Genomic DNA, 16239 nt, shown 5'->3' with positions numbered 1-16239 from the left:
CAGCTCCGGCAATTGTGGCCATTTGGGGAGTGAACCAACGGAAAGAAGTCCTTTCTCTCTGTCTCTGCCTCTGTCTATAGCTCTACCTCTCAAATAAATAAATGAAATCTTAAAAAAATAAATAAATAACACAATTCCACAGGTATTTTCGCTGTGAGCAACCCTGTCAATTTATGTTACTTGACATGCTATTAACTAAACCACGATCTTTCACAAGCATACAATTTTTGAAAGCTTACTCTTTCTCCACTCCCTGTGATTATCAATACAGTCCCAACACTCTAACTTTCTCATATCTTGTTCTCAAATTCTTAACTGTGGCTTGCCAAGACAAATTCAGTACACAGCAAGTGAAATGTCAGAATGATATCCCTTATAATGAATAAAATGCATCCTTTATTTCCCTCCAGTCTATGATAGTACCTGCAGTTTAAAGTAGCATTAAGAAATGAAATATGGGCCGGCGCCGTGGCTCAACAGGCTAATCCTCCGCCTTGCGGCACTGGCACACCGGGTTCTAGTCCCAGTTGGGGCACCGGATTCTATCCCGGTTGCCCCTCTTCCAGGCCAGCTCTCTGCTATGGCCCGGGAGTGCAGTGGAGGATGGCCCAAGTGCTTGGGCCCTGCACCTGCATTGGAGACCAGGAGAAGCACCTGGCTCCGGATCAGCATGATGTGCCGGCCGCAGCGGCCATTAGAGGGTGAACCAACGGCAAAAAGGAAGACGTTTGTCTCTCTCTCTCTCTCACTATACTCTGCCTGTCAAAAAAAAGAAATGAAATATGGAAAGCAGGCATTTGGCCTAGCAGTTAACACATTAATGTCCCACATGACAGTGCATGTGTTCCATTCTCAGCTCTGGAACTGGATTACAGCTTTCTGCAATGCAGATCCTGGAGGCAACAAAAATACACAGTCCCCGGCCCAGCCTCAGTCATCACAGACATTTGTGGGACTGAGGCACTAGAGAGGTGCACCCTGTCTTCCGTCTCAAAAAGAAAAGTTATGGTTTTGCTCATGTAACTAATTTTCAAATTACTCTATAATTACAAGTGATCAACAATTTACTCTCATTAAATTAAAAGGATTTATTCAATGAAATTAGTTTCATTCAGGGGCCGGCACTGTGGTGTAGCGGATAAAGTCAGTGCCTGCAGCTATGGCATCCCATATGGTAACCGGTTCGAGTCCCGGATGCTCCACTTCCAATCTAGCTCTCTGCTACGGCCTGAGAAAGCAGTTGAAGATGTTCCTTGGGCCCCAACACCAGCATAGGAGACCTGGAGGAAGCTCCTGGCTCCTGGATTCGAATCAGCACAGCTCTGGCCATTGTGGCCATATGAGGAGTGAACCAGTAGATGTAAGACCTCTATCCCTCTCTGCCTCTGCCTCTCCGTAACTCTGCCTTTCAAATAAACAAACTGCTAAAAAAAAAGTTTCATTCAAAAATAAGCCTCACAACATCATAAAATGGCTTAGGTATTTTAAAATTCAACTACTGTTAAATATGAAAGTGAATTAATACAATAGAATGAGATCAAACTAGAAAAATGACAGAAATCTTGGAAGTCAATATTCTGATTAAAGAAATTTTTTTAAGTGGTGATATGGTTTTATTTTAAACTATCTCTGAAAGATACATACTAAATTATTTAAATGTGAAATATATGATGTCTAGGATCTGCTTCGAAATACTATGGAATAGGAAAAAGATTGGGATATGAATGAAACAAAATTGGTATGGGTAAAGATAGGTGATAAATTCATAAGTCATTCTGTTACTCAGCTTCTGCATACATTTGAAAATTTCTACAAAATATAGCTTAAAGAAAACTAAATGATGAGCAAGACTCTTCTCACAACGGTCTCCTAGTACTGTAGCTCTCTCTGCCATCCAAGATTCATGTGCTGGCTCACGTGTTTTGTTTCAAAATGTACTTTTGAAAATTGAGACACACTGCTTTTTTAAAAGGTAAATTTTTTTAAAAAAAAATTTAACTTATGTGCTGATTTATTTGAAAGGCAGAGAGACAGAGATTTATCTTCCATCTGCTGGTTCACTCCCGAAATGCCTACAGCAGCTGGGATTGGGCCAGGCCAAAGCCAGAAGCCAGGAACTAAATTCAAGTGTCCATATAGGTGGCAGGGACCTAAGCAGTGGAGCTCTCTCCTGCTGCTTCCTAAGGTACACACGGGTAGAAAGCTGGAGTCAAAAGCCAAACAGGGACACAAACCCAAGCACTCTGATGTGAGCATCCCACATGGCATCTCAACAGCTGCTCCAAATGCCCACTCTGACAAGTCATTTTTTATGTTCAATTAACATAAATAGGCAGTAAGCAGAAGCAACAAGTAGCAAATATGATTTTTAAAATAACCAGGCAACATGTATCACTATTTATGCAGAATTCAACTGTGACAAAAAAATAAAAACTAGTAATGTCAAGCTATTACAAAGAAACTCAACAGGGAAGTCAATTGCATATACCACTATAAAGAACCAGGACTTCAGGGAGGCACCAAGAGTGTATTATGCAACAAAGATCTCTTCCTTTCAGCTCATTACATATGCACAACAGGAGCTGCATAATATTGTTTCCTCTATCCCACATAAGTTATATCCCATCCCACACATAATTTTCTAAAAGTAGCTGTCTTTACTACTATGTATCACTACATTTTTTATCATTTAAATAATTCATCAGAGTACAACTACAACAAGCAGTAACATTTCACCTAAGATACAACATCAAGTAACAAAAATCTGACCTTAATTTCTACTGAATAGCTACATATATTAATACTAATAAAAAGATTACATATTAAAAAGCATCCAGCAAGTCCAAGGCTTACTTTGGATTAATCTGTTTTGAATTTGGTTAACTTCAGCCTCTACTATCAGTCTCTTTAACTAGTGACAGAAACCTACAAAGAAAGCAACCATTTTTACAGATACTTACTTAAGAATGGTTTTTGCACTACTGCAGTCTTCAAATCGAATGGAGTAACCAACTTCCTGGCCCAACATCACATCCATTTCATCAGCAACTCTCTGGGCCACGCTCATTGCAGCCACTCTCCGGGGCTGGGTACAGGCAACTCCTCTCTTGGGTCCTGGTAATGATCGCATATACTCCACACACCACTGAGGAATCTGTCAAATAATTTCACATTTAAAGTTAATTCTTCTCTGCCTGTCAATGAAGTATATTTAACATAAGGCACTTTATCTCATTCCAATAACTTAAAACAAAATTCAATTACGTAGACAACAAAGTTATTTATGACACAAAAAGTTACAACCTGAGCTCCCTAAGGCAAGGGTCATATGTAATGCTGATATGACATAGTTTCACTCCTGAGTGGATATGCTCAACAGTGTAAAATGTCCTATATAATTTAAGTATTTCTCTATATAAGAAAAAACAAAGGCCAATTTACAATAAATTTTACTGTTAACAAATGTTCCCAAAAACATTTTATGAAAAGGAAAACTCAAATTTATATACAATCTGAGCTACAAAATACATGTAAAGTATAAATCTTATCCCCTTGTAGCTATAAAGCTCTATCTTTTCATTCAATTCAAATTTGTTTTGTAAACAAGCAGAATCTAACTCCTAACACCTAACTCTTTAGCATCCATATCCTCTTCCCCCCAGGAGCAGTATGAACAATCACAACACGTTAGGTACTGTCTTAAAAGTCAATTTTGGGGGCTAGTACTGTGGCACAGGTTAATCCTTCACCTGAGGCACCGGCATTCCATACTGGCACTAGTTCTAGTCCTAGTTGCTCCCCTTCCAATCCAGCTCTCTAAATCCAGCTATGGCCTGGGAAAGCAGTAGATGGCCCAAGTCCTTGGGCCCCTGCAGCCACGTGGGCGACCTGGAAGAAGCTCATGGCTTCGGATCAGCACAGCTCTGGCCATTGCGGCCATTTGGGGAGTGAATCAGAAGACCTTTGTCTCTCCCTCTCACTGCCTGTAATTCTACCTCTCAAATAAATCAAATCTTTAAAAAGTCAATTTTAGTAATTGCTAGTCTCAAATTCAATAGGACATACAGCAGCAACTCTTCGCTGAAGGACAGCCAAAGTGTGTGTGGGGGTGGGGGGGTGGGGCGGCACCCCAGGCACAGGTTGGTTGCCAGGATATCAGGACATTTGTTCCCTGTTTCAATACCAATAGAAATTAGACACTAACTAGAAAAAGGAAAACAGGAAAAATTTAAATGCCCACATGTCAGGAATCCCCTTGCCACAGGAAAGACACCTGTATTTGGTCTCCATCAAAGCTTCCTAAACTATCAGATAACTAAAGCTATAGGAAATGTGGGGTATTTTTCTACTCGAACATGACATCTAATGAGCATTGGTTGCTGTACCATTATTACATTTCAGTTTAATTACAGTTTTACAATATTACAGTTTAATATTACATTTCAATGGTTAAAATGCCACTTGGGACCCCCTCATCCCATTTCGGAGTGCCTGGGGTCCATATCCCAGCTCTACTTCTAATTCCAGTTCCCATTAATATGCTCCCTGGAAGGCAAAAGGTAATGGCTCAAGTAGTTGGGTCCCTGCCATCCACATGGGAGACCCAGAGTTTCTGGCTCCTGGCCTTTCCTGGCCTAGTCCCAATGGCCAGGGACATTTAGAGAATGAACCAACAGAAGAAAGATATCTCTTACTGTGAGTTGCCTTGATCTGCCTCCATACTAACTGCTAATAAACTCATATCTGAAATAAGGCTGACCACATCCTATCACAACATAGCAGCTCGAAAAATTATTGACTATAGTTTTAAATGCCAAGCCCGCCTAAATCAATAAAACTATGTACTAACTCATTAATTCTAAGTTTCTCAAAAAATCTAAGCCTCACTTTACTCATCTGCAAAAGGGTGATTAATAACTTCTTGCAGGACTACAGAAAAAACTGAAATCATATATGTAAAGTATGCAGAACCTACCTTTATCCAAGCACTACTAAAATGGGTGCTCCTGTTACTCAAAGTGGTAAAATATTTGCAATTAATAAAAATACTTTATCACAGCCTTTCATGTATTCCTTTAAATTTTTAAAATTTCAATAGTGATTTTTTTTTTTTTTGACAGGCAGAGTAGATAGTGAGAGAGACAGAGAGAAAGGTCTTCCTTTTTGCCGTTGGTTCACCCTCCAATGGCCGCTGCGGCCGGCGCATCTCGCTGATCCGAAGCCAGGAGCCAGGTGCTTCTCCTGGTCTCCCATGCGGGTGCAGGGCCCAAGCACTTGGGCCATCCTCCACTGCACTCCCGGGCCATAACAGAGAGCTGGCCTGGAAGAGGGGGGCGACCGGGATAGAATCTGGCGCCCCAACCGGGACTAGAACCCGGTGTGCCAGCGCCGCAAGGTGGAGGATTAGCCTGTTAAGCCACGGCGCTGGCCTTTCAATAGTCATTTTAAAAACCTCAACAATTTCTGTTCCTAGCATCTCCACTGAGTTCTTCATTTAAAAAGAAAACTCATAGCCACTAAGACTGACTTTGATCAAAGCTTCCACTTTTGGATACGATTGTAGCTTAAATGTCTCCATGAAAGATTCACATTGAATTTTGGTATATGTTAACTTTAAAAAGATAGACTGTACATAAAATATGCTCAACTATAAAGATGCATGATAAGGGTGCTGGTGCTGTGGCGTAGTGGGCTAAGTCTCTGCCTGTGGCGCCAGCATCCCATATGGGTGCTGGTTCATATCCTGACTGCTCCTCTTCCGGGGCAGCTCTGCTATGGCCTGAGAAGGCCCAAATCCTTGGGCTCATGAAGTAATGTGGGAGGCCCAGAGGAAGTTCTTGGCTCCTGGCTTTGGATTGACCAAGCTCCAGCAATGTGACCGTTTGGGGAGTGAATCAGCAGATGGAGGACCTTTCTCTCTAACTCTACCTCTCAATAAATCTTTAAAAAAAAAAAAAGCAAATTGATGTAATTTGCACAAACTGACTGCAACAATTTATTAAAAAAAAATACACCATAGCAATATTAACAGGGAAAACAGACCAGAAGGAAACAGTTACCTCTACATGGCATGATGAGCAATTTTTTTAGGTATTTTTTAACTTAAAATTTACTTGAAAGAGTTACAGAGAGATCGGAGGGAGAGATCGATCAATCTTCCATCCGCTGGCTCACTCCCCAAATGATCACAATGGCTAGAGCTGGACCAGGCCAAAGCCAGAAGCCAGGAACTTCAGCATCTCCCATATGGGTTCAGGGGCCCAAGGACTTGGGCCATCTTTTGCTGCTTTACCAAGCACATATACCAAGGAGCTGCATTGGAAGTGCAACGGCCAGGACTCAAAGCAGTGTCCACATGGGGCCAGCACTACAGGTGGCAGCTTTATTCGCTGTACTGTAACACCAGCCTCAGGGATGGATAATTACTAAAACCACTTCAATGCTTTGCTGAATTTTCCAGATTTTCTTTAACAGCCAGGGACTACTACTTCTATAACCAAAAAATGTTTAACTGATGGTACAGACTCAAGTATATGAAAAAATTATTAATCTCACTCAATAAGAAATGGCAAACTAAAAATTATACTTATAAGTTTTCACTATCAGCTTTGTAAAACTTAAATGTCCAGTAGTACATTGTAATAGTTTCCTGCACATGTCTTCACACATGCTAATGGAAAGGTAAATTGATATGCTCCCCGTAGGAAGTTATTTGACTGCATGCATCACAATTATAAATGATCTCCTGACCCAGCAATTTCCACTGCTGAGAATTTATCGTACTAACGTATGTGCCCATTCAAAACCACCATTATGAATAGTCCAGGGGGCTGGTGTTGTGGCATAGCATGCTGAGCTGCCGCCTGCAGCGCCGGCATCCCATATGGGCGCCAGGCTGGGTCCTGGATACTTCACTTCTGATCCAGCTCTCTATTATGTCTGTGAGTGCGGCAGAAGACAGCCCAGGTACTTGGGCCCCTGCCACCCACATGGGAAACCTGGAGAAAGTTCATGGCCCAGCCCTAGCCATTGTGGCCATCTAGGGAATAAAGATTTCCATCTCCCTCTCTAATTCTGCCTTTTAAATAAATACATCTTTAAAAAAAAAAAAAAAAGCCTAGATGTCTTTCAGCAGAGGCCTAGTTAATAACAGCTCATTTGTAATTGAAAAATATTCCATAAATTACTAATAAGATACTATATTAACTATGGCTTTGCAGACAGGGTTAGTTATCTAGACAAATGGAAATCATAGATAGAGACTTTACTGTATGCCTTCTAATACTTTCTTTTTTCCAAAGAATACAAAATTGGGTCAGCATTGTGGCAGGGCAGGTTAAAACAGCCTGTGACATCAGCATCTCTTCTGAACACTGGTTCAAGTTCTAGCTGCTCCACTTCTGATCCAGCTCTCTGCTATGGCCTGGGAAAGCAGTGGAAGATGGCCCAAGTCCTTGGGCTCCTGTACCTGCGTGGGAGACCCAGAGGAAGCTCCTGGCTCCTGCCTTTGAATCAGTGCAGCTCAGGCCATTGCGGCCACATGGGGAATGAACCAGATGGAAGACCTCTCTCTGCCTCTGCCTCTCTGTAACTCTGCCTTTCAAATAAATAAATAAATCTTAAATAAAAAGTATTTATATGGCTCAAAAAAATTTTAAGAAATGACAAATACAAAAAAAAAAACTCCAGTGGTTCACATCTGTTTAGCCTAGCACCGGCAAAACATACTTTGTGCCCACAAACATACCATATTTTGTTGAAGTAATACCTATTCTAACAGATATGCAGATGGTATTCATTTCATCAGAAGCTTTATTACTGAGAAATAATAAAGCACAGGAAGCATATGATGCGTTCTGAAGACAAAGATCAGACAGTGCTGTGGTGCAGTGAGCTAAGTGGCTGCCTGCCACACCAGCATTCCCTTAAAGGAAGTGGGAAAGCATCACTCTGTCATACTTAAGGTTAAAAAAAAAAGTCAGAAAAGTCAGGCCTGCTATTCTCTTACAGTTAGGAAAGGCAGGAAGACAGGTAGTCTTTATAGGATTCCTACTTTTAAGGAATGGTGCAGTCACAAAAAGTGCTAAACATTAAATCAACTATTCTTCAAGGTATACTACAAGACAAACAAAGGGAATGACCATTAGGATCAAATAAGCAACAAATAAGTAAACTTCAACAGAATTATGTACCATGGCATACATTAACTCACCTGTGTTGTTTTACCAGACCCAGTCTCACCAACCAGTACAAATGACTGATGTCTAACCAGAATATCTGTAAACCTATCCTTGTATTCCCACACAGGGAGCTGAAGCCGTTTCTTTAGAATGTCATAGTATCGAGGAGTATGGGGTAAGTTGGTGAATGGATTAATGCACTGTGGAAGTGAGGTGTGCCCTGCATGTCCGGTGTGCGCTGAATGAGCAGAATGTGCTGAATGTGTTGAATGTGCTGAGTGGGTTGAGTGGGCTGAATGGGAAGCTTTTAAAGGTGGTAATCCAGCACTGATAAGCATAGCATTCGTCGAAGCTCGTAATTCCTTCTCCTTCTCTTTCTCCCTCTCCCGCTCTCTATCTCCTCTATCGCGTTCTCGGTCTCGATCTTTGGACCGATCTTCACGATCCCGGTCCCGATCTCGATCCTTCCTAAAAATAAAAATTTAGAGTTCAGAATCTGAATTTTTATATAATATATTCCTGGCAGCATTAGTGTCACAAAGAGTGCAAGTGTCCAACAACTAAATGAATAAACAGGTATAAGATCCAATGGGTTACATAACTATCAGAAGTAATGACAATATTGTCCAAGCTCCACCAGAAACATTTTCCTTCCTTAATGAGGCCTAAGATTTTTTTTTCTGTAAACTTTAACATAGGAAAACACAAGAATTCAGACTCCTGCAAATAAAACCCCCTCTCCTATTTAGTCAATAAATGGATAATCTGCTCAATACATGTATATTACTTACAAGAAAATACATGTATCTTCCTTATGAAAAGAAAAATTAATATGAAAACTTTTATTCCAGAGAACAGTCACTGTGGCACAGGTTAGCCTTCACTTGGGACAGCTACATCCCATACCACAGTGTCTATCAATTCCTGCCTCTGCCTTCTGATCCAGCTTCCTGCTAATGCACACCCTGGAAGGCAGCAGTTGATGGCTCAAGCACTTGTGTCCCTGCCACCCACGTGGGAGACCTGGGCAAAGTTCCCACCTCCTGGCTTCAGCCTGGCTCAGCTCAGGCTGTGGTGTGTACCTGGAAAGTCAATCAGCACATGGAAGAGATCTCAGTATCTCTCTCTCAAATAAACAAAAATGAACACTTAAAAAGTTTATTCCTTTGTTTTGATTACTCTTGCATTTTAGCTTTAACAGAATATTGTAAACAGTCCATAAACCCACACAGCTTAGTCAACCATATTAACAAAATATAGCCAAGTTAAAAACGAGCTTCACTAAACACTATTAAGTTGTTTTAAAAACGTGTTAAAATTATGCAAGTAGTCAGTTTATTGAACTTGAGTCGATCTTAAGTAGTCAATTCTGGCATCTACTACTAGCTGCTAGAGATGGTCCCTAACACAAAGGTAATTCTAAAATAACCTATGCTAGGAAACCTAACAAGCAGCACTGCTTGTCACAGAGTTGTACCTAAAAATCATCTATGCTTGCTCACTCTAGCAACCCAGTTCACTTTCGACTAAACCCTGTGGCAGACTAACTTGCCAGGTGTTTGGATCCAGACTTGAAACAGTGAGGCAACATGGAGATCTACCAGCCCTGAAATATGTCATAATTCCCTACCTAGAACACATAAAAGGATACGCTTCCTGTGCGCCATATATGGACAGCAGAGCAGGACAACACACTCATTTTCTAAAATGGTTTATCAGCTGAACAACAGTAACTCCTCTAAGCAGAATACAGATAACACAGTAAACTCAGCATTGACTTTAAGACAGTTCTTCATTCACATAAAGGTAAGGTGACCAACTATGTGTTTAAATTGTGTAATTTTATTCCACATAAATTTACTTAAAGGGGACAGGAGTTTCATGAATGTATAAGTAAGTACTCCTTTCTTCTGCCGAATCAGAGGGCATAGAAGTCTCTCAACTCAACTGACTTAATAAAGAGAAGGATATCAGCAGTAAAGAAAAACCAAAGAATAACTTAATAAATATACAATGAATGGCTCACAATTCAAAACTTGAGAATCCTGGTCTATCTTTGAAAAAAGCCATCAAGCATCTTTGGTTCTCTCATCCCTCCTCTGCTACAAGGTGTTCAATAATTATTTAAGTATTTAACTGCCCCAAAAATGCAAATGGCAAATAGTTTAATAAGGCAAATAGAAAAATGCCCAGCAAGAGAGACACTGAAGTTGCAAATGGTTCAAAGACTAAACATCTTAAAGATAATGGGACAAAGAGCTAAAAAAAAAAAACCCTCAAAAAACATCTGGTCTAAATAAAAAGGATTCATGTTTCTAACACTCCACCACAGGACAGAAAAGGGGAGAGGGGACTTAAAAAGGTTTAATGAACTTCTGCACAGACATTTAAGATTTGCATCTAACCTTTTAAGAGTTATAGCATTTGCAGTGCACATTTTGCTTGGTAGTGTTAAAATGCCTCTTGGGATGGCCAGCATCCCATATCAGAGCTCCTGGGCTTCCAGATAATGCACACTCTGGGAGGCAGCAGGTGATGGCTCAAATAGTTGGGATCCCAGCCACTCACATGAGACACCTGGATTGAGTTTGCAGCTAAGGCGTTTGGGAAGAAAACTAGTAGAGATCCTCCCCTCCCCTCATAAATAAAAATTAAGAGAATATTTAGAGGACAAAGTAAATCAAATATATTGCTTTGCTTAAGTAATACCTATATTAACAAAGATGTGTAGATGATTTTCGCTTCATTAGAAGCTTTATTACTGAGAAATACAACTAAAACTCAGGAAGCATAGAATGCACTCTGAAGACAAAAAGATAAGCCAGGGGCCAGCATACCGTATGAGCACCAGTTCAGGTCCTGGCTACTCCACTTCCGATCCAGCTCTCTGCTATGCCTGGGAAAGTAGTGGAAGATGGCCCAAGTCCTTGGGCCCTGCACCAGCGTGGGAGACCCAGAAGCTCCTGGTTCCTGGCTTTGGATCATCCCAAGCCCCAGCTGCTGCATCTATTTGGGGAATGAACCAATGGATGGAAGATCTCTCTCTCTCTCTTTCTCTGCTTCTCTGTAACTCTGCCTTTCAAACAATAAATACATCTTACAAAAAAAAAAAAAAAAAGATTGGTCAGTGTTGCGGAACAGTGGGTTAAGCAGCTGCCTGCAACACCAGCATCCCATGAATGTCAGTTCTAGTCACAGCTGCTCTATTTGCAATCTAGCTTCCTGCTAGTGCACCTAGGAATGGCAGAAGATGGCCCAAGAGCTTAGGTCCTCGTCACTCATGTGGGAGACCTGGATGGAGTTCCTGGCTTTGGCCCAGCCATTGAGGCCATTTGGGAAGTGAATCACAGATTGAAGAACTCTTTCTCTGTGTCTCTTCTTCTCAAATAAAATCATCTTTGATAAATAAATAAACTAGGATCACAGTTATATAATCACAGGAAAGGCATAAGCTTCAGTTCACTTCAATCTACAAGTGAACAGCATTAATAAAAGTTTCTTGGACTAAAATAGAGCAACAGGGGCAAGTGTTGTGGCACAGTGGGTTAAGTCATTGCCTGGGATCTCTGTGTCACATAGTGGCTATTCTGCACTTCCTGTCTAGTTTCCTGCTAATGTACCTGGGAGATAGCAGATGACAGCCCAATGACTGCATTCCTGCCAGCCAGGTGGGAAACCCAGATGGAGTTCCTGGCTCCTGGCTTCAGCCTGGCCCATCTCCTATCCCAGCTGTTGCAGGTTATTTGGGGCATGAACCAGCAAAGTTGGAAGACCTGCTTCTTCCTCTCTTAGCCACTCAGACTTTCAAATAAAAGCAAAACCAGGATTTATAATTAGCCACAATGCTGCAGGGGCAAAGACAATACACAGTTGTTGAATACATGGTTCTGTACTACTGAATCCTAGCTCAATCCTGGCTTAGCATTTAAGCTGTCTCTATGACCAGTCATCTTTCCTTATCCACAAATGCAGCTATTAATATGTCTTGTAAAGTATCAAAAAGAGTGAGTTAATACACGCAATGTGCTTAGTTGTCTGGCGCATTCAAAATGCCCAGTAAATATTGGTTATCATCAAGATTTTTTTAAAATTATAATACCATGTTAAAATTTATTTGAAATATGTCAAAGTACTGCAAATGTAAACTGGTCAGAAAAGTTAGAATATTTTAAATAACTATAGCTTTTTAACTAGTAATCTTACTTCCAGATACAAATATATTCATGCATGAACGTTCATCATACTCATATTCTTCACTTACAAATTAATGACAACTAGAAACTGCCTAAACATCAATGAACAGGCTACTGCTTCAAGTTATGATACTTTTTTTTGTTTGTTTGTTTGTTTTGTTTTTTAAAGATTTATTTACGGAGTAAGATAGAGAGGGAAAGACAGGTATCTTCCATCTGCTGGTTCACCCAGCTACAACAGCCGGGTCCCAACCAGGCCAAATCCAGGGGACAGGAACTTCTTCCAGGTCACCAACATGGGTAGCAGGGGCCCAAGCACCTGGACCATCTTTTGCTACTTTTCCCAGGCTATTAGCAGGGACCAGGATTCGAAGTGGAGCAGCTAGGCCACAAACCGGCACCCATTATGGGATGGGATGCAGGCATTGCAGGCAGCAGCTTTTATGTGCTATGCCACAACACCAGTCCCATGATACATCTTCAACTGCTATGTAGCCAATGAAAATTATGCCATATTTAAAAGTTTTGAGAAGGCAAGCCCAAGCTTTAGCGAAAAGCCATTTGGGAAAACATCACCAGAGAGTTGTTCCTTACTTATTCCTCTCATCAAACACGGGCAATTTTCTAAGAGTTTCAAAAGATTTTGGTAAGCATCCACATTAAGTCCTGGCTTATTTTTGCTTAATCATCTTAAAAAAATTGTAATGGATACTCACTTTTCTTCAGTTAACATAAAAACACTGCACTGATATGCTTAAATAGCCAGGACCTCTGTTTTTCAGAGATTAACTAGGTTCACAAAAGTGTCTCAAACTTGATGGAGTATGTTAGGATAAAAAGTTCTTTGCATTCTATCTTTTCATTCCATATTCTGCATATTTTATGTCCCCTAGTATGAGGCATCTGGAAGAGTTCAGGAGCACAGGACGCACCTTAAAATTGTTGTGTTATTAACATATTAGCTCAATCTCTCCACAATGAACAGAAATAGCTCTTTTCAGGAAGTAGTATCACAAACCAACGTCAAAATGAAAAATGCCCCATCTTCAAAAGGTTTTTCTATAGTTCTACACATGACGGTCATCTTAGCAATAATTTTATACCAAAGATTCTGTGAATTGATGGAAGAAGGAACAAGGTTGAACATTTAACTGAAACCTGCAACTTCTCCACCTGACTCCAAAATTAAAATATGCTAGTAGTAAATAAAGCCTTATATAGTCTGGGAACATGAATCTAAGTGAAATTTCCCACTGAATTACCTTCCCTTGTCTCTCTTGGAGAAATGGGACAGTACTGGGTAGCAGGTTTAGTTCACAAGATCAACAAACCCATGCTTTTAAGATAAAAACCACCTACCACCAGAGCTAAAACAAAAACATCCTACAGAATTACAAAATTATCAGGCATGAGAAAAAAAATCCTAAGCGCTAGTAAACACTTTAAGAAATCGCCAAAGAAAACCAGTTCCATGGAAAATGGCACTCAAGCCACACATTAATTAGGATTAAAAACTTCTCTCCAGAATGTCTTAATAACTTAAGATGAATTTTTACACACAGGATAGTTTCAAATAACATCCAAAGGAATCCTAAGATTACCTGCATAGACCCCAAAAGTTAACATTTTTACTAAAAGTATCTGTTTTGCAAAAACAAGGAAAAAAAATCACATACAAGTATGTTGGGACCAGTAGTCTCAAAGATCTCATTTTAAACAGTGCACAAATATGAATGATTGAATTAATCCCCCTTTGTTCCAACCTGACCTCTGAGCGACATCAATTGCATCTTAGCCAGATAATTTATTTTTGCTTCACAGGAATCAAGAACCAAGTGTTCCCTACTTTACTGATCCATTAAAAAAAAAAAAAAAAAGAAGTCATTAAAACAGGCCATAATGACTCTTAACTCTAGTATCAGGCTGTGAACTGAGAGTGACAATCAAGAGCAGTGTTCCAGATGCTGCTGTAAACTACAAACCTGCACCAGCCACCGTAACTGTCATCTCTTTCATCCCATGAGTAGAGCTCACTACACTCTAAGTTACTTCCAGCTCTTATCGCTCAGACTCACTGCGTTTTGCTGTTTTTTTTTTTTTTGGGGGGGGGGGGCAGAACGGGGTCACATTCAGCTGTCTTATGATGTAATCATTATGTATTACAATGTAGAGCATCAAACTAAAACTTTCCAAAGTTAAAGTGAGACAGACTTCCATTGCCCATATTTAATAATATATGGGAAAGCACCAACAAATAACCGATCCTGACTGCACTCTACACTAACTAGATGGCTGGAAATCAATTCAAATAAAGTTTAGATGAACAAAAATTCAAGAAAGTTTCTATCAGTGATTCTGTGTCACACACGGTAAAAAACTTGAGCAACATATTTGGATATTGGGATTTCTGTGATTTGCCTCTCCTTTTTGGGGGAGAAGGGGTCTAAATTACCCAAATCTCTGTACTTTAGAAATGAAAACACAACCTGCACTAGAAATAATTTTTATCCAACTACTTAATCGCTGAATTCCTCTGTACCTTTAAGGAAAGGCTAAGAGAATGGAAAGAAAATTCGGAACACCAACAGTCTGTTTTAAGTATTTCAACTTCCAAGTTGCCCGTGGACCTCATTTTGCCATAGAAAACTAAAAATGTGTTTTTGAAAAGGGCTCACAAGGGAAAGCGGGGCGCAGACAATTTTAAAATGAATGAATAAATGCCTTCCGACTCCCACCCGCAAGGATGCTCAGTGAGCGCACGGTTCTCAGCCAAGCAGGAAATAAAGGAGATGGCGGGAGCGTAGGCCGAGAGCGGAAGTTTGCCTGCGATCCGCTCTCAAGTGTTTGAATGGACCGGGCCCGCTCCCCGGCGCCGAACTACACAGCGCGGCCGCCCCACGGCACCGGCGTCGCGGCCCGCGTCTCCCGCTCGGCCTCCCGTTCCGGGGGCTCCCCGTGGGCTGGCCGCCCCCAGCCCAGCCCAGCCCGCCCGAGAACGCGGCCGCCCGGGTGCCCTTGGCGGCGCGCACCCGCGCCCTCCCCCCGCCCCCCCGCCCCGGCGCCAGGCCTCGCTCGCTCGGGGACGCGGGCCACGAGGTCGGCGGCTCGCTGCCTCCCGACCCGCTCCAGGGCGGCCGGCCCGCGGGAGGCGGCGCCCTCGTGGGCCCCCGACAGGCCTCGCCGCCCTCCCTCCCGGCCGGCCCGGGCGGCGGCCCCGCCACACACACACACACACACACACACACGTCCCCCCCGGCCCGACCCGCCGCTCGTGAGCACCGCGCCGAGGAAGACAAAAGCGCAGGCTCCCAGGCCCGCTCGGCCAAGCAGGCCTTGGTCCGCTCCCCTGCGGGACCCCAACAAAGCCCGAGCCGCTGCCTCGCGCCCCGGGCCTGGCTTACCCATCGGTCCCCGCACGCTTCTTGCCGGAGGGGTAATCCTCCCCCAAGTCCAACCGGTGGCGCTTGGACATCTTCGCACTCTTCGACCGGGCGGTTGGGAAGAAAGAGAAAGAAGAGAGGCTGGCGGCTGTTTCCACACAGTAGAGAACAGCTACTTAACTCTGGAGGACCCCTACCCCTCCCGCTACAACAGCCCACACCGTGCGGCCGGAACCAGGAGCTAAAATGGCGGCGGCGACGAGGGCTGGGCCTGCGCGCGCGCCTCCGCAGCGTGCGTGCGTGCGTCGTGCGTGCGCGCGCGCGCAGCCCAGAGGCGGGAACTCCAATCCCGCCCGCGCGCCTCATTGGCCAGAGCTCCCTCCGTCCCGCGGCCTCCTCCTTCTTCCCGGAGCTTTGGGCCGAACTGTGTCCGCTGGAGGGGGGTTGGGGTGGGGAATGAGTCTGATGGTATTTACGCTCCGCTTG

The 16239-nt window shown here is 42.5% G+C and overlaps 1 protein-coding gene across 1 annotated transcript in view; it reads right to left on the bottom strand.

The window, feature by feature from the left end:
* DHX15 (DEAH-box helicase 15) overlaps positions 1–16016 on the bottom strand; it is a 63077-nt gene extending 47061 nt beyond the window's left edge. Inside the window, exons 1-3 of the mRNA XM_062213507.1 lie at positions 15775–16016; positions 8213–8648; positions 2961–3154 (exon numbers count right to left, since the gene is read on the bottom strand). Coding sequence (XP_062069491.1) covers positions 2961–3154; positions 8213–8648; positions 15775–15845 — 701 coding nt within the window. The 5' untranslated portion in view covers positions 15846–16016. The remainder of the gene's footprint in view (positions 1–2960; positions 3155–8212; positions 8649–15774) is intronic.
* Between the last annotated feature and the right edge of the window lie 223 nt (positions 16017–16239).

Source organism: Lepus europaeus, chromosome 16, assembly GCF_033115175.1.
Source record: "Lepus europaeus isolate LE1 chromosome 16, mLepTim1.pri, whole genome shotgun sequence".
Lineage (NCBI taxonomy): Eukaryota > Metazoa > Chordata > Mammalia > Lagomorpha > Leporidae > Lepus > Lepus europaeus.
The sequence above is the reverse complement of the archived record's forward strand: the minus strand, read 5'-3'. Positions and strand labels throughout refer to the sequence as shown.